Source organism: Plecotus auritus (genome assembly GCF_963455305.1).
Source record: "Plecotus auritus genome assembly, chromosome: 1".
Lineage (NCBI taxonomy): Eukaryota > Metazoa > Chordata > Mammalia > Chiroptera > Vespertilionidae > Plecotus > Plecotus auritus.
Genome location: NC_137770.1, coordinates 91854633 through 91879001, shown reverse-complemented (window position 1 = coordinate 91879001; position 24369 = coordinate 91854633). Strand labels below are relative to the sequence as shown.

At 42.1% G+C, this 24369-nt stretch overlaps 1 protein-coding gene across 4 annotated transcripts in view; it reads left to right on the top strand.

The window, feature by feature from the left end:
• The first annotated feature begins 18567 nt into the window (after positions 1–18567).
• Positions 18568–24369, top strand: part of HECTD1 (HECT domain E3 ubiquitin protein ligase 1) — a 101732-nt gene continuing 95930 nt past the window's right edge. For all 4 annotated transcript variants that reach the window (XM_080643065.1, XM_080643067.1, XM_080643066.1 and 1 more), the window contains exons 1-2: positions 18568–19405; positions 20639–20913. In XM_080643065.1, the coding sequence (XP_080499191.1) occupies positions 20774–20913 (140 nt within the window). In that variant the 5' untranslated portion in view covers positions 18568–19405; positions 20639–20773. The remainder of the gene's footprint in view (positions 19406–20638; positions 20914–24369) is intronic.

The following is a 24369-nucleotide window of genomic DNA, read 5'->3' as shown; positions in this document are numbered from 1 at the left end:
TGATGCAGCAATGACATGCATGGACTCTGGCTTGCACATTTTGTGGTCAGCCCTGATTCTGACACTTATAACTGTGTGACAAAGCCAATTACACTTCTCTCTGCTTCAGTTTTTCCACCCATATGATGGGGAAAATGGTACAATTTCTTCAGAAGGATCATGTTATGTACTACTTTTTACAATCAGGGCAAAAAAATGTAGCTGCCCATACAACAGCAAGATGCTTTTCACCTGTATGAAAAGTATGGTCACTGGTGCATGCAGCGTCCTGGATTGTGAGAGGGATGTCCGACTGCCAGTTTAGGCCTGATCCCCATCCCCCAAGGGCACAGGCCAGCTGAAGGAACTCCCCTCCCTGTGCACAAATTTCATGCACTGGGCCTCTAGTTATATAGGTAAACCAGAATCATCTCTCTACAATAAAGGCTCTCAGTCTTAACCCCTAATATCTCCATCCTTGGGAGAGCTGCCACAGAGTGTACCCCCTTATGAGGCAAATTTTTCTCTGGTCTGTGGACCCACCCTACCTACTTGGGTCTGTTAGCCTGATAATTTCTGAAGGAGAAAAGTAAACCAATGTTTTCCAGCAACATTAGAAACTAGTCCTAATACACATGTAACCCACTTACCTTAATTATTAAATTCTCCTAGAAAGAACATATCCTGAAGAAAAATATAAAATATTTAAAAAAATATGTAATAAACAAAATATGTAGGCTAGTGATTATTTTCATAGGGCTAGAAAAGAGCAGATGAAACCAGAGAGAAGCACACAGGCAGGCTTTTAAGTAACAGTCAATGTTTTTGGTTTGTTTGTTTTTTATCCTCACCAGAGGATAAGTTTATTGATTTGAGAGAGAGAGGAAGGAGGAGAGAGAAACATCAATGTGAGAGAGAAACATCGATCAGTTGCCTCCTGTGTGCTCCCCAACTGGGGATCAAACCCAAAACTCAGGTATGTTCCCTAATCAGGAGTTGAACTTGCAACCTTTTGGTGCATGGACAATGCTCCAATCAACGGAGCCACCCAGCCAGGGCTATAGGTAATGTTTTATTTTTTAAATTGGAAGTGGTTAGTCAGCTGTTCAATTTATTATGAATCTTTAAGTTGTTCATATATGTTTATACATATGTTTTGTTATATATATAGCCTTAAATTTAAAAGAATTTTATACCTAGAAAGCTATATTTCAAGTTGTATTTATTTCAGTGTTATTTATAATAACAACAGCATAAAATGGAAACAGCCTATTTGTCAGAATGGTTAAAGTGAACATGGTTCAACCATGTGCTGGATGTAACATTACTTACTCAGTTATTTAAAAGACTAGAGGCCCGGCCCTAACCGGTTTGGCTCAGTGGATAGAGCGTCGGCCTGCGGACTGAAGGGTCCCAGGTTCGATTCCGGTCAAGGGCATGTACCTGGGTTGCGGGCACATCCCCAGTAGGGGGCGTGCAGGAGGCAGCTGATCGATGTCTCTCTCATCGATGTTTCTAACTTTCTATCCCTCTCTCTTCCTCTCTGTAAAAAATCAATAAAATATATTTAAAAAAAATAAATAAATAAAAATAAAAGACTAGAGGCCCGGTGCACAAAATTTGTGGATGGGGGGTGTGTGTCCCTCAGCCCAGCCTGCACCCTCTTCAACTGGGACCCCTCGAGGGATGTCCGACTGCCCGTTTAGGCCCGATCCCAGTAGGATCGGTCCTAAACGGGCAGTCGGACATCCCTCTCACAATCCAGGACTGCTGGCTCCCAACTGCTTGCCTGCCTGCCTTCCTGATTGCCCCTCACCGCTTCTGCCTGCCAGCCTGATCACCCCCTAACCACTCTTCTGCCAGCCTGATTGATGCCTAACTGCTCCTCTGCCAGCCTGTTTGCCCCTAACTGCCCTCCCCTGCAGGCCTGGTCACCCCTAACTGCCCTCCCCTGCAGGCCTGGTCACCCCTAACTGCCCGCCCCTGCAGGCCTGATCCCTCCCAACTGCCCTCCCTTGCAGGCCATCTTGTGGCAGCCATCTTGTGTCCACATGGGGGCAGTCATCTTTGACCACATGGGGGCAGCCACCTTGTGTGTTGGAGTGATGGTCAATTTGCATATTACTCTTTTATTAGATAGGATGGTTATGTAGCACTATGGGGGGAGGCTTATAATAAGTTACCAAAAATTGCATGACAGAATCTTCTAACTGTATGATTACAACCATGTAAAACAGTTCAGACTAAGAATGTATGCTACTACCGTATGATACTATAATTGTTTGTGGGCAAAAGGATTATGAGTGTTTTCACCTTTGCTTTGTTTCCTAATTTTATTTAGTGTGGTTGTTTTTAATAATTAAACTTTTTGTTACAAAAAGAAAAGGGATTTCCCCAGAAAGCACTTTTTGATTCCACCATAAAATAACATGGTCTGAAATTGCATTGGCTTCTAAGTTGTCATGCAGGGAAAAGCTTTCACGGGAAACAATAAAAAGTCTGAAAAACAACATCTTTCCCTCAGATGTTTCTCAGTAGCCCCTCACCCTCTGCACCTCAGAGAACAAAAACCTAGTGCTAAGATTCAATTGTGTACCAAGAGTTGAATTTCCCCTCCTTTCCGTTTCTATCATTGGTCAGCCTGCCTTTCCATTACCAAGGACCTCCAGTATCTTGGTCACACACACCTCACCTCAAGAAGCTGACTAATCCTGGCTCAGCTTATTAGGCAACCTTTCACACAGTGCCCATTGCTGCCAATTGCACAATATATTTGACTGGGAATGATACACGTTATGGTTTACACGTGACACCAGTCCCCTTGTCAGCGTCAGCAGCTTAAGTGTGTAAACATCTTGCAGTGCCTTTACAAAGACACTGACATTATGTTTCAGGCTCCCTAATATTGTGTAGCAGTGGGGAGGTGGCATACCTATAAGAAAGAGTCAGAAGCAGATGCTAATCACTTCCTGCTTTATTTTTGAAAAAAATGAAAAGGTGGACATTTATGGGTTATAGCTACAAATAAACTTATTCTTAAGAGTTAGAAGTAACAACTAGAACTAGAAAAGGAATTAACATTTTAAAAAACATTTATTTATTTATTTTCAAAAAATGAAAGTTAACCAAAGTCACTCCAATAAGTTCAATAAAAAATAAATAAATAGCCCCAGCCCGTTTGGCTCAGATGATAGAGCATTGGCCTACAGACTGAAGGTTCCCAGGTTCGATTCCAGTCAATGGCACATGCCAAGGTTGTGGGCTTGATCCCCAGTAGGGGAAGTGCAGGAGACAGTCTCTGAAATCATTAAAAATCTGTACTAATAAAAGGGTAATATGCTAATTAGGGTGGATGTCTTTCGGACATCCATTGGGACAAAACCACAGCAGCTGTGAGGCTCGAGGCTCACGGCAGCCGTGGGCTCAGGCAGCCATGAGCCCTGCAGCTACGAGGCCTGGGGCTCAGGCCTCACAGCTGCCGTGGCCGGCAGTGGCAGCAGCAGCAGGGTGATGGGGGTGGTGCCTTCTCCTGATCAGCCTGGTCACCTCCCACAGAGGGAGGCCAGACTGTGGCTTAGGCCCGCTCCCCAAAGGGGAGCGGGCCTAAGCCGTCAGTAGGACATCCCCTGAGGGTCCTGGGCCTCTAGTATATAAATAAGGAAAGAAAGAAAGAGAGAGAGAGAGAGAGAGAGAGAGAGAGAGAGAAATGATACACGACAGAAATGATACATGAAGCTATTGTCCTATTAACAATCTGTTATAATTTCATAACAGAGAGAGAGAGGAAGGAAGGAAGGAAGGAAAGAAGGAAGGAAGGAAGGAAAGAGAGAGAGAAATGATACACGAAGCTATTGTCCTATTAACAATCTGTTATCCTATCTAATAAAAGAGTAATATGCAAATTGACCATCACTCCAACACACAAGTTGGCTGTCCCCATGTGATAAAAGATGGCTGCCCCCATGTGGACACAAGATGGCCACCACAAGATGGCCAGCAGGGGAGGGCAGTTGGGAGGGACCAGGCCTGCAAGGGAGGGCAGTTGGGGGTGAGCAAGCCTGCAGGGGAGGGCAGTTAGGGGTGACCAGGCCAGCAGAGGAGGGAAGTTGGGGGTGACCGGGCCTGCAGGGAAGGGCAGTTGGGGGGGACGCAGGCCTGCAGGGGAGAGCAGTTGGCAGGGACCAGGCCTGCAGGGGAGGGCAGTTAGGGGTGACCAGGCCAGCAGAGGAGGGAAGTTGGGGGTGACCGGGCCTGCAGGGAAGGGCAGTTGGGGGGGACGCAGGCCTGCAGGGGAGAGCAGTTAGGGGTGACCAGGCCTGTAGGGGAGGGCAGTTAGGGGCAAACAGGCTGGCAGGGGAGCAGTTAGGCATCAATCAGGCTGGCAGGGGAGTGGTTAGGGGGTGATCAGGCTGGCAGGCAGAAGCAGTTAGGGGCAATCAGGAAGGCAGGCAGGCGAGCAGTTGGGAGCCAGCAGTCCTGGATTGTGAGAGGGATGTCCGACTGCCTGTTTAGATAGGATCGGGCCTAAATGGACAGTCAGACATCCCTTGAGGGGTCCCAGATTGGAAAGGGTGCAGGCTGGGCTGAGGGACACCCCCCTCCCCCGTGCATGAATTTTGTGCACCGGACCTCTAGTAATTTCATAACAGAGAGAGAGGAAGGAAGGAAGGAAGGAAGGAAGGAAGGAAGGAAGGAAGGAAGGAAGGAAGGAAGGAAGGAAAGAGAGAGAGAGAGAGAGAGAAGAAAGAAAGAAAGAAAGAAAGAAAGAAAGAAAGAAAGAAAGAAAGAAAGAAAGAAAGAGCAATAAAGTGTATCAGTGGCCCAGGTCAGCTAGCTCAGTTGTTGTCATCATAATCAGCTAATATTAAAATAGGAAGAGAGCAAAGGGGAGCCCAGACACTTGGAAGCTGCAACTTCAGGCTCCACAGGGAACCAACAGTCCATTCCCTGCAGCTCATTGGAGGAAGGGAAATGGGGCATGTACAGTGAAGTCAGAGTGATGTAGGGAAGGTGCCTGTCTGTCTAAGCTGGGGGAAGATAACTAGCTAGGGGTGGAGCCACTGCAAGCACACCGAAATCTTGGAGGGTTAAAACCCCAGACAAAGAAACTTTCTCTCCCCTGTGCTCCTGTTTCTTACTTCCTCCATGACCTGTGCTCGCCCATGTGCTAGGCCAGTGGTCGGCAAACCACAGCTCTCGAGCCACATGCGGCTCTTTGGCCCCTTGAGTGTGGCTCTTCCACAAAATACGACATGCTGGCGCACACGTACAGTGCGATTGAAACTTCGTGGCCCATGCGCAGAAGTCGGTTTTCGGCCTGGGCTAGTCTATTTTGAAGAAGTGGCCTTAGAAGAGGTGGGGGTGTTGTTCGGTCGGTCGGGCAATGGTAGACGCAGCGCAGGCGGGCTGCGGGATACGCAGCGCGGGGGAGGCGCGCGCGATTCATGCCCGAGTAGAGTGAGCCAGTCAGTCAGCATCTCATGTGCAGTGGTTAGTGCTAGTCGCGTCCGCAAATCGCGCGCGGGTGACAAAAGTACCTACTCGAAGCATAAAGTTACCTGTATTTTTCCAACCAGCTGCAAATCCTACAGGTATTTTTTTTTTTTTATCAATTTAAGAATTGTAATTATTTTGTGTTGGTGGCTTTATTATTATAAAATGAAACTTTTTTTTTTTTGGTGCCCTGTTTGACATGGCTACAAAGAAGATACAAAGAAAAACAGAAGACGAAAACCGTGAATTTAAAGTTGATTGGACCGAGACTTTTGCGTTTATTCAAAACTTAAATGGCCTTCCGACCTTATTTGTCAGGAAAAAATTGGCGAATAACAAGAAATCAAATTTGGAGAGACACTTTACAACTAAACACATGTCATTTAGTACTAAATATCCTGTCGGTGATGCAAGGAAGAAAGCAGTTGAGGAACTTCAGAAGAGTCAAGAAAAATCAAGTTCTGTATTTACTTACGGGATGCAATCTTCCAACAATGTTAATATTGCAAGTTTTGTGGTTAGTCAAGAGATTGCTAAGAGAGGAAAACCATATACAGATGGTGAATACATAAAAAGTTGTTTTTTTTTTTTTTTATGCCTTTTTTTTTTAAAAATATATTTTATTGATTTTTTTACAGAGAGAAAGGGAGAGGGATAGAGAGTTAGAAACATCGATGAGAGAGAAACATCGATCAGCTGCCTCCTGCACACCCCCACTGGGGATGTGCCCGCAACCAAGGTACATGCCCTTGACCGGAATCGAACCTGGGACCCTTCAGTCCGCAGGCCGACGCTCTATCCACTGAGCCAAACCGGTTTCGGCTAAAAAGTTGTTTTATAAATACATCCGAAGAGCTATTTCGGGATTTTAAGAACAAAGCAGATATTCTAAAAAAAATTAAAGTTATCATTGTGTGCTAAAACAGTGAAAGACAGAACAGTCAAAATGTCTTCGAATATAACCGACCAGCAAGTCGAAGATATTAAATTGGTTTCAGCTTTATCAATAGCAGTTGACGAGTCTTGTGACATAAATGATACAGCACAAGTTTCACTTTTTGTACGATTTATTTCATCTACAGGTCCTAAAGAAGAACTTTTAGGATTACTGCCACTCAAAGGTCAAACATGTGGAGAGGATATAGCAAATGCTGTAATTGAGTGCATTGAAAAACATCATATTTCACTTGATAAAATTATCTCAATTTCAACAGACGGGGCGAAAAGTATGACCGGCGTAAGAAACGGGTTTGTTGCTATTTTGAAAGAAAAAATTAATCACGAGATACTTAACTTACCATTGCATCATTCATCAAGAAGCGCTTTGTGCGCCAACATTTGCAAAGTTATGAAATTGGTGATTAACATTATCAACTCCATTATAGCTAAAGCTCTTAATCATCGCCAATTTAAAGAATTTTTAGTTGAAATGGAGAGTGAGTACGCAGATCTTCTGCTGCATAACAAGGTACGTTGGTTATCAAGAGGAAACATTTTGAAATGTTTTGCGTCCTTATTAACAGAAATTAAAGCATTTCTCCTTGAGAAGGGTGTTCACTATCCAGAACTAACCAACGATCAGTGGATCCAAAAATTGTATTTCATGGTAGATGTTACATCTCATCTAAATCAGCTTAGTCGTAAACTACAGGGAAAAGGAAACACAATTTTTTCGACGTTAGAAGAAATTATTTCATTCGAAAACAAATTATCTCTTTTTGCTCAAGATTTTGAAAGAGAAACTTTGATTCACTTTCCAAGCCTGTTGAAACATCGCCAAGAAAATAATTCTGATATTGACATTTGCTATTTCAAAACAACACTTTTAAGTATGAGGGAAGCTTTTCTCAACAGGTTTCAGGAATTCAGAAACAGCAAAGCGACGTTAGCCTTTGTTAAAAAACCTCTTAATGCTATTGTAACAGAATTAAATTTTTCTCCCTTTAATATTGACATTGGCAACTTTGAAATGCAATTGCTGGATTTAAAAAACAAAGAATTGTGGAGCTGGAAATTTGAACGTCTTTGTGCTGATATAGAAATATTGGAGAAAAACAAATGTGAACTTATTTCACAGCAAAAGTGGTCTGCTTTGAAAGACCTGGAGAAGGAAGGTATGTTGATTTTTAACACCTGGAATAGTATTCCTGACTCATATAATCAACTGAAAAAACTAGCGTTTGCTGATCTTTCCTTATTCGGGTCTACATATTTATTCGAACAATCATTTTCTAGCATGAACCTTATCAAGAGTAAATTGAGAAGTCGTCTTATTGATGAGAACCTGGAATCGTGCCTAAAATTAAAAACAACAACATACAAACCTGACTTACCCAAACTTCCCAAGGAGATGCAAGGCCATTGTTCACATTAGTGTTTGTCAGTCATTGTCATGATTTAATTTTATGGATATTGTAAGGTAAATTGTAAGGAATTTAATTTTATCAATAAATAATATCGTTATTAAGTATGATATCAAGTTTTATTCAACGTACCTATAGTTTAACTAAGACTTAAAACTTTAAGTAAAGTTTAGTAAGTTAATTTTAGGGAACGTTGTGGAGTGAAAGAAGAAGTAGTGTCGAGGACTGAGAAAGGTATGTTGAGATGGTTTGGACATATAGAGAGGATGAACGAAAGGAGATAGACGAAACAAGTATACAAGGCAAGTGTGGATGGGAGAGTTGGAAGGGGTCGACCTCAGCGAACGTACCTCAATCAGATTGAGGACGTTTTTAGCAAAGGCCAGCTTAGGAGTACCCTAATTAAGTTAATAACAATATACCTACCGCCCTAACTGGTTTGGCTCAGTGGATAGAGCGTCGGTCTGCGGGACTGGAGGGTCCCAGGTTCGATTCCGGTCAAGGGCATGTACCTTGGTTGCGGGAACATCCCTAGTAGGGGGTGTGCAGGAGGCAGCTGGTCAATGTTTCTCTCTCATCGATGTTTCTAACTCCCTCTCCCTTCTTCTCTGTAAAAAATCAATAAAATATATTTTTAAAAAACAACAACAACAAAAAAAACAATGTACCTACCTATATAGTTTAAGTTTAAAAAATTTGGCTCTCAAAAGAAATTTCAATCGTTGTACTGTTGATATTTGGCTCTGTTGACTAATGAGTTTGCCGACCACTGTGCTAGCCCACCATGTGGACCCCACAGGCCTGGACTGCAGCTGGTAACACAAGCTGATCTAGCTAGATGCTGGACTGGACTGCTTTCTAACTGTGGCAGTGCCTTTGCTATTAGCCCTGCTGAAGACAAAACTGGACTTTTTCCATAGTGAGATGAAGAGAGATGGGACCTTGGAAACCCAGAGGTTTAGTGCCATGCTAATCAATATCACTCATACTCCTGTGCAAGTTTCAGGAAATGACTTTCCTTGTGATACTGTAAGAATTCCACTTCCACCAGCAACAGGTAGGGACGCAGAGGGCACCACACTGATAACAAGTTGGTTAGAGCATCGCCCAATTCGCCAAGGTGTGGATTTGATACCCAGTCAGGAACAACAAATGGACTCTCTCTCTCTAAAAATCAATCAATACATTTTTAAAAAACATTTTAAAAAAGGACGTTTATTAGTGAAACAGTGAGACAGAGTGGCTACTCCACAGACAGAGCAGCCATGAATTAACATTCTTAATATGTTTCCATCAATCCACCAATAAGAAATAAATAAATCTGTGAGACAGGAACATTTTCTTTTCCAGTGGATATAATAGGTCAAATGGGAGAAAAGCAATTGCCCTATTACTTAACAATCTGTTATAATTTCATCAATGTCACAATACAGAATGTGTCTTATGAAAGAAACCACCATGGAAAGAAGATTCTATGCTTTGTTTATTGAAACTGCAAACTGCCTCTTTATTTTATATTTTTAAAAACATGTTTTTATTGATTTTTTAGAGAGGAAGGGAGAAGGATAGAGAAAGAAAGATATCGATGAGAGAGAGACATCATCGATTGACTGCCTCCTGCATGCCTCCCAAGGGGATAGAGCCCACAACCCGGGCATATGCCCTGACTGGGAATCGAACCAGTGGCCCTTGGTCGATGCCTGGTCAACCGCTAGGCTACACCTGCAGGGCACAAACTGCCTCTTTAAAAATATAAACAAACATAAAACAACAACAACAAAATGCTGCAGTCATACCCAGGTTAGGGAGAAAGGGAAAAACCCTAAATGAGAGGAGAAGAAGGATTTCAATTGTGATTTGCTCCAACAGTAAATATTATCTTACCCAAATAATTAAATCTGTGAGAATATGCAGCATCTGTAATTCAGTCCATTCACTAAAGCTAGGTTAGTTATTTTTAGAGTTTTTCATCTCCCATGTACACTGTGTGACAGTAATGCTTATATAAAAAATTTGAATTAAAAAAAAAAAACTTTTTGTTTGCTAATAAGATTCCAGACCACTAATGAAAGAATATTGGGTTCTTTAGCTAAAGAAAACAAGAATATGAGTGTGAAAGAAGAGCAATTTTTCTTAAAATTTTATTTGGTTATAAACAGTGTGTAAGAGAGTAAGACAAAGGCTAGCCACTGGTGACCTTTAGGTGCTTCGGACGATGCTCAACCAATGGAGCCACATGAGCCAGGGCTCTTCACTTCTGAGTTAGGAAATTGAAGCCCAGATAACGAGTAAATGGCTTAATCCAGATTATAAAATCAGTCAATGGATTGAAAGGCATTAGTAGATGCCAGGTAGGACTTTTTATTCAAAACTTAGTCTTTCCACTAAACCACATTACTTTAGATGATTACAGTGTAGCCCTGGCCAGATATCTCAGTTGGTTAGAGCATCATCCTGAAAGGCTAAGGTTGGGGGTTCAATCCCCAGTCAGGCCATATACAATAATCAACAAATAAATGCATAAATAAGTGCAACACCAAATCGACGTTTCTCTCTCTCTCTCTCTCTCTCTCTCTCTCTCTCTCTCTCTCAAAATCAATAAATAAAACTTAAAAAAAATTATAGATAATTACAGTGTAAAAACTATTGAAGTGGGATTAAATATGAGTGAAATAGCAGATGTAAACTGAGTATTTTGAAAATTTTTAATAGTCTAAAATAAGCCAACGTATTATGTACAGAGCACTGTTAAAGGTCAATATACATATCTAAACATAAAAGATAGCATAAATGTATTTTTGTTTGTAACATTTTTATTCCTGTATCTGATTTAAGAGACAACTGCATAAAGCACTGATTATAAAACCGAGTTGATGGGTATACAGTGTATAAATTATGAGTTATATGGCAATAATAGCACAAAAAAGGGAGGAGAAAATAGAGCTATATTGGAGTAAAATTTTGTATACAACTGAAATTAAGTTGGTATTAATTGAAACTAGATTTTTTTTTTTTAAGTTAAGATGTTGATGGTAGCCCTGGCTGGTGTGGCTCAGCTGGTTGGGCTTCAGCCCCATGCACTGAAAGGTCGCCAGTTCAATTTCTGGTTAGGGCACATGCTCAGTTGCAGGTTGGATCCCTGGTTGGGGTGTGTTCAAGAGGCAGCTGATCAATGTTTCATTCTCTCATCGATGTTTTTTTTCTCTCTCTCTCTAAAAATCAATTAAAAATGAAAACCTTTTAAAAGATGTTAATTGTAATCCCCAGGAAAAGCACTAAGAGAAGAACTCAAAAACATATAGTAAAAGAAATAACAAAGGACTTAAAACAATATACCAGAAAATAATTATTTAACACAAAGGAAAATAGAAATAGAGAATTAGAAGAACAAAATAGACATAAAACACATAGAAAACAAATAGCAAAAACTATCAATAATTACATTAATTGTAAATGGACTTAATTGTAAATGGACCAATCAAAAGGCAAAATTTACAGAATGGATGAAAAAAAGTGATCCAACTACATGCTAAAAGACAAATTATGGATTCAAAGACACAAATAAGTTGAAAGGAAAAGAATGGAAATATCTACACTAATAAAAGAGAAACATGCAAATTAACCATCACTCTGTTATGCCAAGCCATGCCCACCAGCCAATCAGGACTGAGTATGCAAATTAACCCAACCAAGATGGCGGCCGGCCATGGAGCTGTAGCAAGCACGAGGCTTGGGTTGCCCCGGCAATGGAGGAAGCCAAGCTTCCTGGCCAGCCCTGGCCTCTCCTCAAGACTACAAAGTTTCAATTATAGAAGATAAATAAATCCCAACAAAGATGGCGGGAGCCATGGAGCTGGAGCAAGCAGGAGGCTTGGGTTGCCCCCGGCGATGGAGGAAGCCAAGCTTCCCGCCTGCCCTGGCCAGCCCTGGCCTCCACTCAAGGCTACGAAGTTTCAATTATAGAAGATAAATAAATCCTAGATACTTGCTTCCAGCCGGCCCTGGCCTCTGCTCAAAGAGGGGCTGAAAAAAAAAAAAAAAGAAAGAGAAAAAAAGGAGGGGCTGGGACCTTGGGTCGCTGGGGGGGTGATCAGGCCAGGATGGGACAGCAGGGGGTAAGCAGACCAGCAGGGGGGCCAGTCGGGGGTGAGGAGGCCATCAGTGGGGGTCAGTTGGAGGTGATCAGGACAGCGGGGGGGGGCAGTTTGGAGTGAGCAGGCCAGCAGTGGGGCAGTTGGGGGTGAGCAGGCCACTGGGGAGGCTAGGTGGGGGCAAGCAGGCTAGCAGGGGGGGCAGTTGTGGGTGATCAGGCTGGTGGGGGGGCATTTGGGAGCAAGCAGGCCAGTGACGGAGAGCAGTTGGGGGTGAGCAGGCCGGCAGGCAGAGTGGTTAGGGGCAATCAGGCAGGCAGGCAGGCAGGCAGGTGAGCGGCTGGAGCCAGCAGTCCCGGATTTTGAGAGGGATGTCTGACTGTCAGTTTAGGCCCAATCCCTGTAAACCAGCAGTAGGACATCCTTCGAGGGGTCCCAGATTGGAGAGGGTGCAGGCTGGGCTGAGGAAACCCTCCCTGTGCACAAATTTTGTGCACTGGGCCACTAGTATATAAAATAAAACAGTACCCAAAAGAGAGCTGGAATAGCTATAGTAAATAGACTTTAAAACAAAAATTGTGCCCTGGCTGGTTAGCTCAGTTGTTTAGAGCATTGTCCTGATATGCCAAGGTTTTGGGTTTAATCCCCAGTCAGGGCATATGCAAGAATCAACCAATGAAATCATAGGTGAGTGAAACAACAAATGGATGCTGATACTATTTATATGATATCATTTTTATCAGGAGTTGGCAAATCCATAGAGATAGAAAGTGGATTATTGGTTTCCAGGGATGGGGGTTGGAGAGAATATGGAGTGCCTGCTAATGGGTATGGGCTTTCTTTTATAGGGTGATTAAAATGTTATTGAATTAGATAGTGGTAACTCATGTACAACATTGTGAACATAGTAAAAACTACTGAACTGAACACTTTAAAAGGATAAATTTCATGGTGTGAATTATATTTTTAAAAAGCTGTTATTAAAAGTTTATATTTATAATGTACACACATTTGTGTATATATAATCTTCATATATGTACTAGAGGCCCAACGCACAAAATTCATGCAAGGGGCTCAGCCCTCGCAGCCCCAGCTGGCCCTCGCAGCCCCTTGCAGCCTCGGCCAGCCCTCGCAGCCCCGGCTTCATCCGGAAGGTCGTCCAGAAGGACATCCAGAAGGTTGTTTGGCTGATCGGTCTAATTAGCATATTAGCTCTTTATTATATAGAATATATAATATATATGATATACACATCAGAAGATTGAATATAAACCTAAATAAGCTGTATAACAAAAAACATGAAATCATACAGTCATGATGGTTTTCAAAGAAAAATTGGTACATATAACATTTTCTAGAAAGCTAGGAAATTAATTTCCTTGGTCAAGAAGCTCCCTGCCTTAATCTCTAGATCAATAATCCTATATAATAAAAGGATAATATACAAATTGACCCTAAGGGCGGAATGACCAGGAACGACCGGTCGCTATGATGCATACTGACCACCAGGGGGCAGACACTCAATGCAGGAGCTGCCCCCTGGTGGTCAGTGCGCTCCCACAGGGGGAGCTCCACTTAGCCACAAGCCGGGCTGACAGCTGAGAGCACAGTGGCGGTGGCAGGAGAGGCTCGCTAGGGACACCCCCACTGCCACAGTTGGACATCCCCCGAGGACTACCAGGCTGCCAGAGGGATGTCTGACTGCCAGCTTAGGCCCGATCCCCTGGGGAGCGGGCCTAAGCTGGCAGGTGGACATCCCCTGAGGGCTCCCGTGCTGTGAGAGGGCGCAGGCTGGGCTGAGGGAACCCTCCCCGCCAAGTGCATGAAATTTGGTGCACCGGGCCTCTAGTACATATATAACTGTAGGTGTTATTAAACCATTGGCATTGTCAATCAAACATTATTGGTCTCCAAGTTTATATTAAAATCCGATTTACCTTCCTAGGTCTTATAAATAAGAACTCAAATAATCTAAGCATTGCACCTCCAGAGAAGTAAAAGGTAATTTTGGTTTTGAATGACCTACGTGGATTTTTCTTCTAAGAAGCTTTACTTGAATAACTGCTTGCCTCTTTAGCTCTGCTACACCACATACATTGATCTCTAATAGTGAAAGTTCAATTCTCAGGGATGAAGTAAAGCAGCTAGTTTTCCTGGCTCAGGTAATTAAAGCCTAGCCCTGAAGCTTCTTTAGTTAGCTGACAAAAGGGATTCAAAAACAACTCCTTTATTATCACAGGAGGTAGGATGGTGATAGGTAGATGAATTTTTAAAATTTTTATCTGAGAGTATGTTTATTAAAGTTAGGGACAGTAAAACAAGGAAGGACCCAGGATAGAAAAAAAAAAACAACAGGAGAGAGACTAGGTGGGGCTGCTTTGGCTGTCTAGAAATGTTATGGGAAAGAAGTGAACCAAGTTGGTGGCTGCTGTTAGCTCATTGGAGAATCAGAGAAAAAGGGACCTTGGGGGCAGGTCCTGGGGGTTAGCCCCGGGATGAGCTACCTCAGCCCATTGCTCCCCTGGTTGCAAATCTCATGGGATCTGTTAGTTTAGGAGATGCATGCATATGGGGGGGGGGGGAAGGGGAAGGGAAAGGCACGCAGGTAGATGAATTTTGTACTTTGATGATATAAGAAACCCAAGAAAAGGGCTTAAGACTTGTTTAATGTTACATTAACTTCATATTGTTTAGTAAAATGATCACAATCTGGAATATATATTATTTTATATGTTTATTAATGTCTAGAAAAAGGGCTATTAACATAAAAACACTGAAACCTGTAAAGAATTTTTGTGAGTTTACTTGAGCCAAACTGTTGACAACTGCTGGGAAGCAGAACCTCAATGGATTGAGAATGGAGGGTTACATGTTTATTTACACATTTTAATCAAAGGAAGAGACGTAGGTGGGTTATATGAAATCCATTGGTGATAGACTAGAGAGGCGGGAGAAAGCAAAGCGGGGAAACCCCTGGGATTGGATACAAAGTAAAATGATAGACACATACTTAGGTGGGTACAGGAACAATTAACATGATAACAATGAAGGAATTTGTGGTACCTTTCCTGGCTCCCAGGCACATTAGGTTGTGCCCCCAAGGGGTCCAGAAAAAGGGAAGTGACAAGTTACCCAGACATTTCAAGGATATGTTATCACAGGTGCAAATAGGATTCAAAACCCACTCTATTGTTTACCAGCTGTGTGACCTTGTTCAGGTTATTTAATCTCTATAGGCTTTGATTTCCCCATTTGTAAGTAGGAGATAATAACATTATCTCCCTTGTAGGTTTGTTAGGAGGATTAAATGAATTGTAATTGTGAAGCACTTAAAAGGGTACCTGCACATTAGTAAGCTCTGTATAAGTGTAGGTTAATTTTAAAGATACCCTTGCTTTTCATCTTCCCCTAGAATGTTACCTCTTTATGATATAACAAAAAAATATAGGGACACACTTAAACTATTTTGAGTTAAGCTCAAATAGCCCTAGCAGGTTTTGCTCCATGGATACAGCATCGGCCTGCAGACTTAAGGGTCCCAGGTTCCATTCTGGTCAAGGGCACATGCCCAGATTTCGGGTTCGATCCCCAGTAGGGGGCATGCAGGAGGCAGCCAATCAATGATTCTCATTCATCGTTGATGTTTCTATCTCTCCCTCTTCCTTCCTCTCTGAAATAAATAAAAATATATATATTTTAAAAAGCTCAAATAATTATAGCAATCTCTCTTTGCAGATATTAGGTTAAATTATTCCATAATTTAAAATTAAGAAACATTTCTATTAGATTGCCTCAAAAAACAGTATGTCTTCCTATTGCTTCCTATATTCTCCCAGATCTACCATATATTTTTTAAAAACCATTTTTTTATGGGACATTCAAATACACACAAAAGCAGGGGTCCTCAAACTTTTTAAACAGGGGGCCAGTTCACTGTCCCTCAGACCGTTGGAGGGTCGGACTATAGTTAAAAAAAAACAAACAACTATGAACAAATTCCTATGCGCACTGCAGGCCCGGGACGAGTAGGCTGCTAAGCAGGACAGGCAGCGGCACCCGGCGGGCCAGATAAATGTCCTCGGCGGGCCACATGTGGCCCGCGGGCCGTAGTTTGAGGACCCCAGCACAAAAGTATAGATACTAGTATAATGAACTGCCATGTTCCTAGGACCCAGATTCAAGAGTTATCCTCACTCAATCATGACCAATTGTTTCATCTATCCATTATTCCCTCAAATTATTTTGAAGCAAATTCTAGTTGTCTTATAATTTCATCTGTAAATACGGTAATTTAGAATACTGCTCTAAGTGATGAGGACTCTTTTTCAGAAAATAAAACCATTATACAATTATCATAGATAAAAACAATTAACAATAATTCCTTGATAGCATATATCCAGAAGGGAAAACTTCAAATTTGTCCAATCATTATATCGTTTTTTCCCCTCCTAATACACACTTTGAGATATGTACTAAGATATCATTCTTAAAAGAAAAAAAAAGGGAAGATATAATTCTTTACAGAAGTTAGGTTCTTGAAAGTTCTCTGTTGAATAAATTTTTGTAAATCAGATCCTACTTTTTTTTTTAAATAAGCTTATAAGGTAATTAATATACACCCAAGTATGCTAATAAAGATTAACAATATTTTTATTTATTGGAGAGAATAGTTTTCCTCAAGACAAAGGGTACAGATGTTTACAAAGAGTTATAGCAAATTATAGAAGGGTTTTTAACTTTGGAGCAAAAACAATTAACTAGGAACATAAAGCATACAACTTTTACAATTATTATTTGGTTTTTGTCTTCACTGTCAAGGAATATATGGTGGATTTTGTGAATCTTATAAAAAATTGTCCAATTCTAGAATTTATTTTTAAATACATCATTTTGAATTTTTAGAAAAGAGTGATTTATAGAAGTATTAATAAGAATTAGACATCTCAAACTAAACTTACTGTTTTAACTTTTAATTTAAAAATAACTTAAAAAAATTTAGAGATATAAAAACTTGCCAAAAAATGAAAAGATTTTCTGCATATATATCCTTCACCAACTTCCCCAAATGTTATTGGGACACCATAGTTGAAATATGTGAATTTCTGGAAGGCATTTGACAAGATTTCCTTTAAAATCTTAGATACAAATATGGTCATTCTGTATTACAAGGTTCTTTTTTTTTTTTTTTCCTTTTTGATCTTGTGAATGGGTCCCAGTGATGGTGTGTCTATTGAAGATCCTTCAAGAAAGTGGGGTCAACAGGCAGCCTGTTCCCTCTGCTCACCCAAGAGGAGCTCTCTTCACATCTCTGTGCCTTTCTACATGGTCTTCCTAAGGTCTGGCCAGCTCCAATTCAACATCTGAGATCTAGTTCACACATTATTTTTGAAGCCTTCTGAGATGCCATCACCTCCTCGATGTTCCCACTGTACCTGACAATATTGTGTTAAGTACCACCATAGAGGTAGACACAGGAAGTGTATTGACATCTACCTTCCCCTAGACTTTTATAGTTCATTGAAGATGAAGTCTGTGACTTACTCACTGCGCCTTCCACTGTGCCTGGCACATGGTAATTCTCAATATTCATTATTCTTAAATTTTGACATTAAGGTAAAATATTAGCTTGTAAACATATCCTAGTTTCTTGGGAGAAACATTTAAGTATGGTCAGTTGCTTTCATCTGGATCTTGTTTTCTTCAAGGCTTTATTTTCTTCAGTGCTCTTGTTCTGGGATCTGACATTTTAATTTAAAATAATATTATTATAATAAAAAAACAATAGAAACTACATCACTTTTTTGATAAGGTTTCTTTTTTTAAAAATATCTTTATTGATTTCAGAGAGGAAGGAGAGGGAGAGAGATGGAAACATCAATGATGAGAGAAAATCATGGATTGGCTGCCTCCTGCATGCCCCCCATTGGGGATTTGGCCTACAACCCGGGCATGTGCTCTTGACTGGAATGGAAGCTGGAACCCTTCAGTTGGAAGGCTGGCGCTCTACCCACCGAGCCAAACCAGGTAGGGCGATAATGTTTCTTTTTTTCTTTTACTTTCAACAATAAATAATTAAAAAGGAAAAAAATTATCACAGTAAATTTGACCTCATTGGGGGGGCGGGGAGAAAAGGTTGTATAGTTGTATTAACACATGTATAGATGCATTTAAACACCACCGCAGGAGAAAGAGGGACCATTCCAAAATACTGGTTCCTCAACCTTATTAAGCAGCATCTCTGATTTCTTAAAGGAACACGTCTCAAATACTATCATGTAATATTCCTTTTTTGTTTAAAAGATGAAAACGTACAGTGGGAGTGTCTGGGACACTCACAACCCGAGGGATTCATTTTTTATTTTAAAAGAGATAGCTATAGTCATATTTCCGATTAATTACATCCTAAGTATTTCCAAGTATGTCCTGTAAGCAAGGCATATTTTATTTTCAATGCGTGTGAAAGAAAACGTTTGAGGGGAATAACCAGGGACATACTTGAGACCAAGCTCCGCAGGAGGGTCAAAAGCACACTCTCGGCGCTGCTGCTTACTTGGGACGTCCACGGGCCTGAATTTATGCTTTCTGGAACCTCAGTTCTCACATCTGTACAATGGAGGTAATACTCGGTGTTTACTTCCCAGGGTTGTGGTGAAAGGTTTTCTTTCTGGCGGACCGAAGGGAGCCGCTCTTCCTTCCCCGAAGCACTTCCGTGCGCGAGCAGGAGCGAGCCGTGGAGCGGAGCTCGCGGAGTGCGGGCCTGCGGGCGGGAGGGAGCAGGAGAGGCCGGGCCACGGCTTGGCTGTGCCGCGCGGAGCCTCTGCCCGAGCTCGCGGTGTGCAGGCGCCGCGCAGAACCAGCTGGACTCGCGTGCACAGCGCGCGCGGCGCGGGGAGCGCGCTCGCCCTGACAGCGAAGCGGAAAGGCGTCAGGACGTACGACAGTAGAGCGACGGCGGACAGGCCCAGGGAGTCGGGGCCCCGGGAGGCCCGAGCGCCCTGGCGGGGCAGCAACGCCTCAGGCCTGTGGGCGCCCCTGCGCGGCTGGCCGAGCGGCCTCCGCAGCGCCCCACGTGGCGGCCAGCGGGAGGCTGAAACCGGAGCCCATTGGCTCCGCCCCCACCGAGCTCGCCGGCCTCCTCGCCCAGCTCTCGCCCAACCCTCCCTTCCCCCTCCGGCATCGCGATGGACGCGGCCTCCCCCCGCTGCCGCCGGCAGCTTCGCGCGTGCCTCTGAGCTGCGGGCCTGAGGAGCCGCGTGCGGGGCCGGGACGTGCGCTGACTTTCGCGGGTCGGGGGAACCTCTCCCTTCCCTGTCACCCGGACCCCGCGGAGGAAGGGGAGGGACGAGGCACGGCGTTTCCTGTGCCGCCTTCCCCGGCTCGACCTGCGGCTTCCTGGCCACTCGAGGGCCGCGGCCTGCCCTGACTCTGCCCGCGGCCTGCCTGGAACTGGACTGAAGCGGTTTGGGACTCCGAGACCGGGTAAGAGCTTGAAGGAAGGGGAAGCGGGAGCGCTTTGGGCGGTCGGAAGGGCGAGGCTTCGGGGCCGAGATCAGGAAGCCGGGCGGCGGCCGGGAGCGAGACCCCGGCCCCTGGTAAGGTCGGCGGGGCTACTGCCGACTCACCCGCTTAGCCCCTTTGTTTCCCTCTGGCGGTGGAGCCCCGCTTGCCCGAGCAGATCCCAAGGCGCCCCCTTCCTCCCCCTTGCCCTTCAGAAGGCTTCGCTGCCCCGCCACGCCAGGGACGACCCGCCAGGCCTCAGGAGTTCTGGCCGCCGCTCCCGAGACGCGCCGTCCTGTCTGGGGCCCTTGCTGCTTCTCCTCCAGGCTCCCCTCCTAGTCACAGGAGCTAACTTAGCGGGGTTTGGGGCGCTCGGAGTGCTGGGTCGGTCATCCCTGCTGGTCTCCGCCGCTGGGTGCCCACCCGGGACCGCCTCTGGATTCACACACCTGCAGCTCTGGGTTACGTGGGACCCAAGCTGCCCTCCATTAGGGCGCTTACAAGCTTTGGTAATGACTTTCCTTTTGGATGTGTGTGTGTATGTGTTTTAACCAACTGCTCCATTCTGTGCGGATGGGGAAAGAGGTCCTTAGGTTGGCCTATATTCTGATCGTAATGTTTTAGTTCACTGTATTTACATTTAGCATTTCTTTTGAAACTTTTAAGAACAATTGACAAGACTGCCAAAATTCCTAATCAAGTCTGCATTCGTAGATACATCTTGTATCTAATTGTAGTTTGTATTTGGACATCTTATAAATTAGTAGTGAGTAAATTGAGAGTCAGCAAAATTTGTGAATTGAGAGGTAATTTTAAAGCAGAAACTTAATTTGGAGGGTAATGGTTCAAAGTGCTTAGAGTCCGAATCTAACCCTTATCTGAAGATCAGTTTTGGGTGGAGGAGTGGGGGAAGAAGTTTGCTGGAAAAAAAAAAAAAGAACCTTTAGTAAGGTGTTCTTTGCCTTTTGGCACAGACGTTAGTGATAGCACTAGTGGGATCTGAAGCTTGTTTGACTTTGACAAAGAGCTCTGGTTTCCAGTTAAGCCGAAACCTAATCAGCTTATACTCTTGTGCAAAACTGGTTTTTATTTAGTATGATATATGAACGTTAAATCTGAGGAATAAGGAAAGTTGAAAGCACTAAGCACTATGTGCACTAAGCAATAAGCACTATGTTAAAAAAACATAACTTATGAGTCTTCTTTAATTTCTAGGAGGACACCATGAAAATTTGGTTCCAACTAATGCAAAGGAAAAAATTTTAAACCCCAACTGATCAATCCTGGACATTTAAAGGAGTTTTTCCCATTTACTTTTTTAATTTAAGCGAAGAGGCTTTTTAAAAAAACATGGCAGATGTGGATCCAGACACATTGCTGGAATGGCTACAGATGGGACAGGGAGATGAAAGGGACATGCAACTAATAGCACTTGAACAGCTATGCATGCTGCTTTTGATGTCTGACAACGTGGATCGATGTTTTGAAACGTAAGTACATCACTTCATCATCTTCCTTTGGGGTTGCTGTAGTGACATCTGTTTTCGACTATTTGCTGACTTCAGTTTGTTTAGAATTTTAAAGCTATCTTTTAAAAAGTTTAGCAGTTTTGCATTTACAATTTTTTGTGTAGTAAGTCGAGTAATGATAATTGTGATGACACAAATATGTGTTTCTTGTATGAATAGGGATAAGTAGGGAATACATTTTTAACCATAGCTTGGTTGATTCATTTTCAGAACATGTTATGAACTGCTAAAATACAGGTACTTAAAGGTAACTATTTCTGTACCAAGAAATTAATTAGAAATCGATATGAAAATGTAGATGATAATGAACATATGTTTATAAATGCCAATTTTTTATAAGTATTAAGTCACATGACATCTTACTTTTGTTACAGCAAATCATTGCCTTTTAAATTTCAGTTTAGAGGGTATAAATTGCATGGTACCCATATGGCATACTTTTTTGGAATAGTAGAAACAGATTATGAAGTTTGGAAAGTTTAAACAGTTTTATTCAGAGGTTAAAATGTAGAATTTATGCAAAAATGTAAAAGAGAATTCATTATTAGAGTAGCCATTAATGCCATGTTTTTCTTCTGAATGCTGTTTTAATACCATTTTGCGGTAGTTAATAGAAAATATTTGAGAAGTTGATGTAAAATTTGATGTAAGTATCTTAATTTCTTTGAAGTGGGAATAAAGATTGTATTATTAAATTGATAACACGTTTTTAATTGTCTTCATTTTTGAATGAATCATTATTGAAGATGAATTAATAAGTGAGTAATTAATAATCCTCAGCTGAGGAACTTGGAATAAGCTAATGTGTCTGGGGCAAGGAAGAGTTGCTGGAGAGCTGAGTTGAGGTAGCATCAATATCAGATGGAGTCTTTTGGGTATGCTAAGTAAAGCTTTTGGTTTTGTCTCAAGGCGATGGGAAGTGCAATGAAAGAGACGTGATTAAATTTTTTTAAAAAAATATATTTTATGATTTTTTTCAGAGAGGAAGGGAGAGGGATAGAGAGTCAGAAACATCGATCAGCTGCCTCCTGCACACCCCCTACTGGGGATGTGCCTGCAACCAAGGTACATGCCCTTGACCGGAATCGAACCTGGGACCCTTCAATCCGCAGGCTGACGCTTTATCCACTGAGCCAAACCGGTCAGGGCAGATGTGATTAAATTTTACTTTTAAAAACATAACCTGCTTTATGGAGAATAGTTGACGACAAATCCTTGTAGACTTGTTAGGTTATGAGTCAGAGAAAGGATTGCTGTAATAAAAGTATAAATAAGTGGATAGATTGGAGACACATTTAGGAGGTAAAATAGGACTTGTTGAATATGAGAGTGAAGAAGGAGGAGGTAACGTATGATTCATGTTACAATGGATGATGCCATTCAGTGAGAGAACACTGGAACAGAGGACCATGTTTTGAGGGGTTGAGGTCATGAGTTTGGGTTTGGCTGGATTCTCATATCTGCTTCTGCATTCAATCTGTTGCATTATGTTGTTTTGATTAAAATATATGAAAAAAAACCATCCTCTATAGATGTAGTTGGAAAAAAAGGAGGAATGTTGTAATGCTTTTTTTTTTACATCAATGGATATTCTTCTTTGATATCATACCAAAACTGGGCAAATAATAGTTTCTTAAGAGTTAGAATATGGATTCTGAAATCATATCAATGAACTTTTCATACTGTTACATTAAAAACTATTGGTCTGTCTTGTACATTGCGTGGATTTTTAACCCATGTTTAAGTTTGTAAAGTCATATACTTACTGGTCATGTGAAAAATATTCGTCTACTGAGTTATACAGATATCCTAAATTGACATATGTCATCCAAAATATAAAAAACATTTGCTGATATGACTACTGATTTCATCAGAATCTTTAAATATTGGGGAGCTGTCAGTGGCACAATGGCAGACACAAGTTTCCCCAAATTATAATTTTTGCTTGAATACTTGAATATTATCAATGGCAACAAATATTGTCAAATTGTTTTCCTTGAATGGAAGGCTTAACTTTATTAATTTTTGATAAAATGTTTGCCAGATCCAAGTCTACATAACCACAGTTTGATGTTCTTTCAAGTAAAAATGATGTTGCATGAAAAAAGTGGCTAGTTGGGCTCTCTAAAGGCTGTACAAGTACTTTTCCTTGACACAACCATCATTCTTTGGTATGCAGAAGTACTTGATACTTTCGTCCCATTTCCTTAAGTAGAATATTTAAAAGATGTATTCAAGGTTTGAGATTAGTGAAATTAATGATTTCTTTTGCTTCACCAAGATTATTCTATAGTAAAGTTGGTTTTTAAAAATTTCCATGCCAAAACTTGTACAGTTCAGTGCCACTACCTTGATTCATGCTAAAGCACCAACAGTTTTATCCACCACTATAGGCCTGATGCATGAAATTTTGTGCAAGAGTAGGCAGGCCTTCCTTCCCCCAACTGTAGACTGTCGGCACTGGACTCCCTCTGGCCACCAGCAGGCACCTGGGACCCCTGCTTCCCTCCCAGCCCTGGCTTTGTGCTAATTAGACCGGAAAGACGTCCGGTCTAATTAGCATATTATGCTTTTATTATTATAAATTAGTTTACATGCCAGCACATGAAAGAAATGAATCAAGAAGAAAAAGGACAATTGTGTTGAATATGGTGAAGAGAGGTCAAGTAGGGTTGAAGACTAAAAGGTGTCTGTCCTTTGGATTTAGCAACATTCTCAAGATCATTGATCTTAATGAGGACTCAGAGTGGAATGGTGATGAGGGACAGATCCGAATGGGTTGAGGAGTAAGTAGAAAGTGAAGAAATGGAGACAAAATGCGGAAAACTTTTTTGAGAAGTTGGGTTGGAATGGGGGTGTGGGCTTTTTCTTTTAAAGGTCAAAGTGATAGGAGAAAAAATGGATAATCCATAGTGTAAAGATTCTGAAAAAAACAACAACAAAAAATGGGAGAGAATTGGCTCTTGTCAGGAGCAGTGCTTTTAAAACTTTAATATGCATAATGTGAGTCACCTGGGGGATCTTGTTAAGCTGCAAATTGTGATTTAGCTGGTCTGGTGTGGTGCCTGATATTCTGCATTTCTAATGTGCTACCAGGTAAGGCTGAAGCTGTTGGTTTGAAAATCCCACATTGTGTAGCAAAGCTCTGATCCACTGCTGGGGAGAGAAGTTTTAGGTAGTGTGTTCCTGTTGTAAAACCGGGAAGATGGAGAGGTTACATGCAGATGTTTTAGGTTTGATGGTAAAAAGTTGATGGGATTTCTGTCTCATGACAGCTATTTTTCCTCCTGAAGTAGGAGATTAAAAAGAATAATATCTAGTCCTCCCGACACACCAAGGTTGCAGGTTTGATCCCCGCCCGGACACATACAAGAATCAACCAATGAATGCATAAATAAGTGGAACAACAAAGCATTG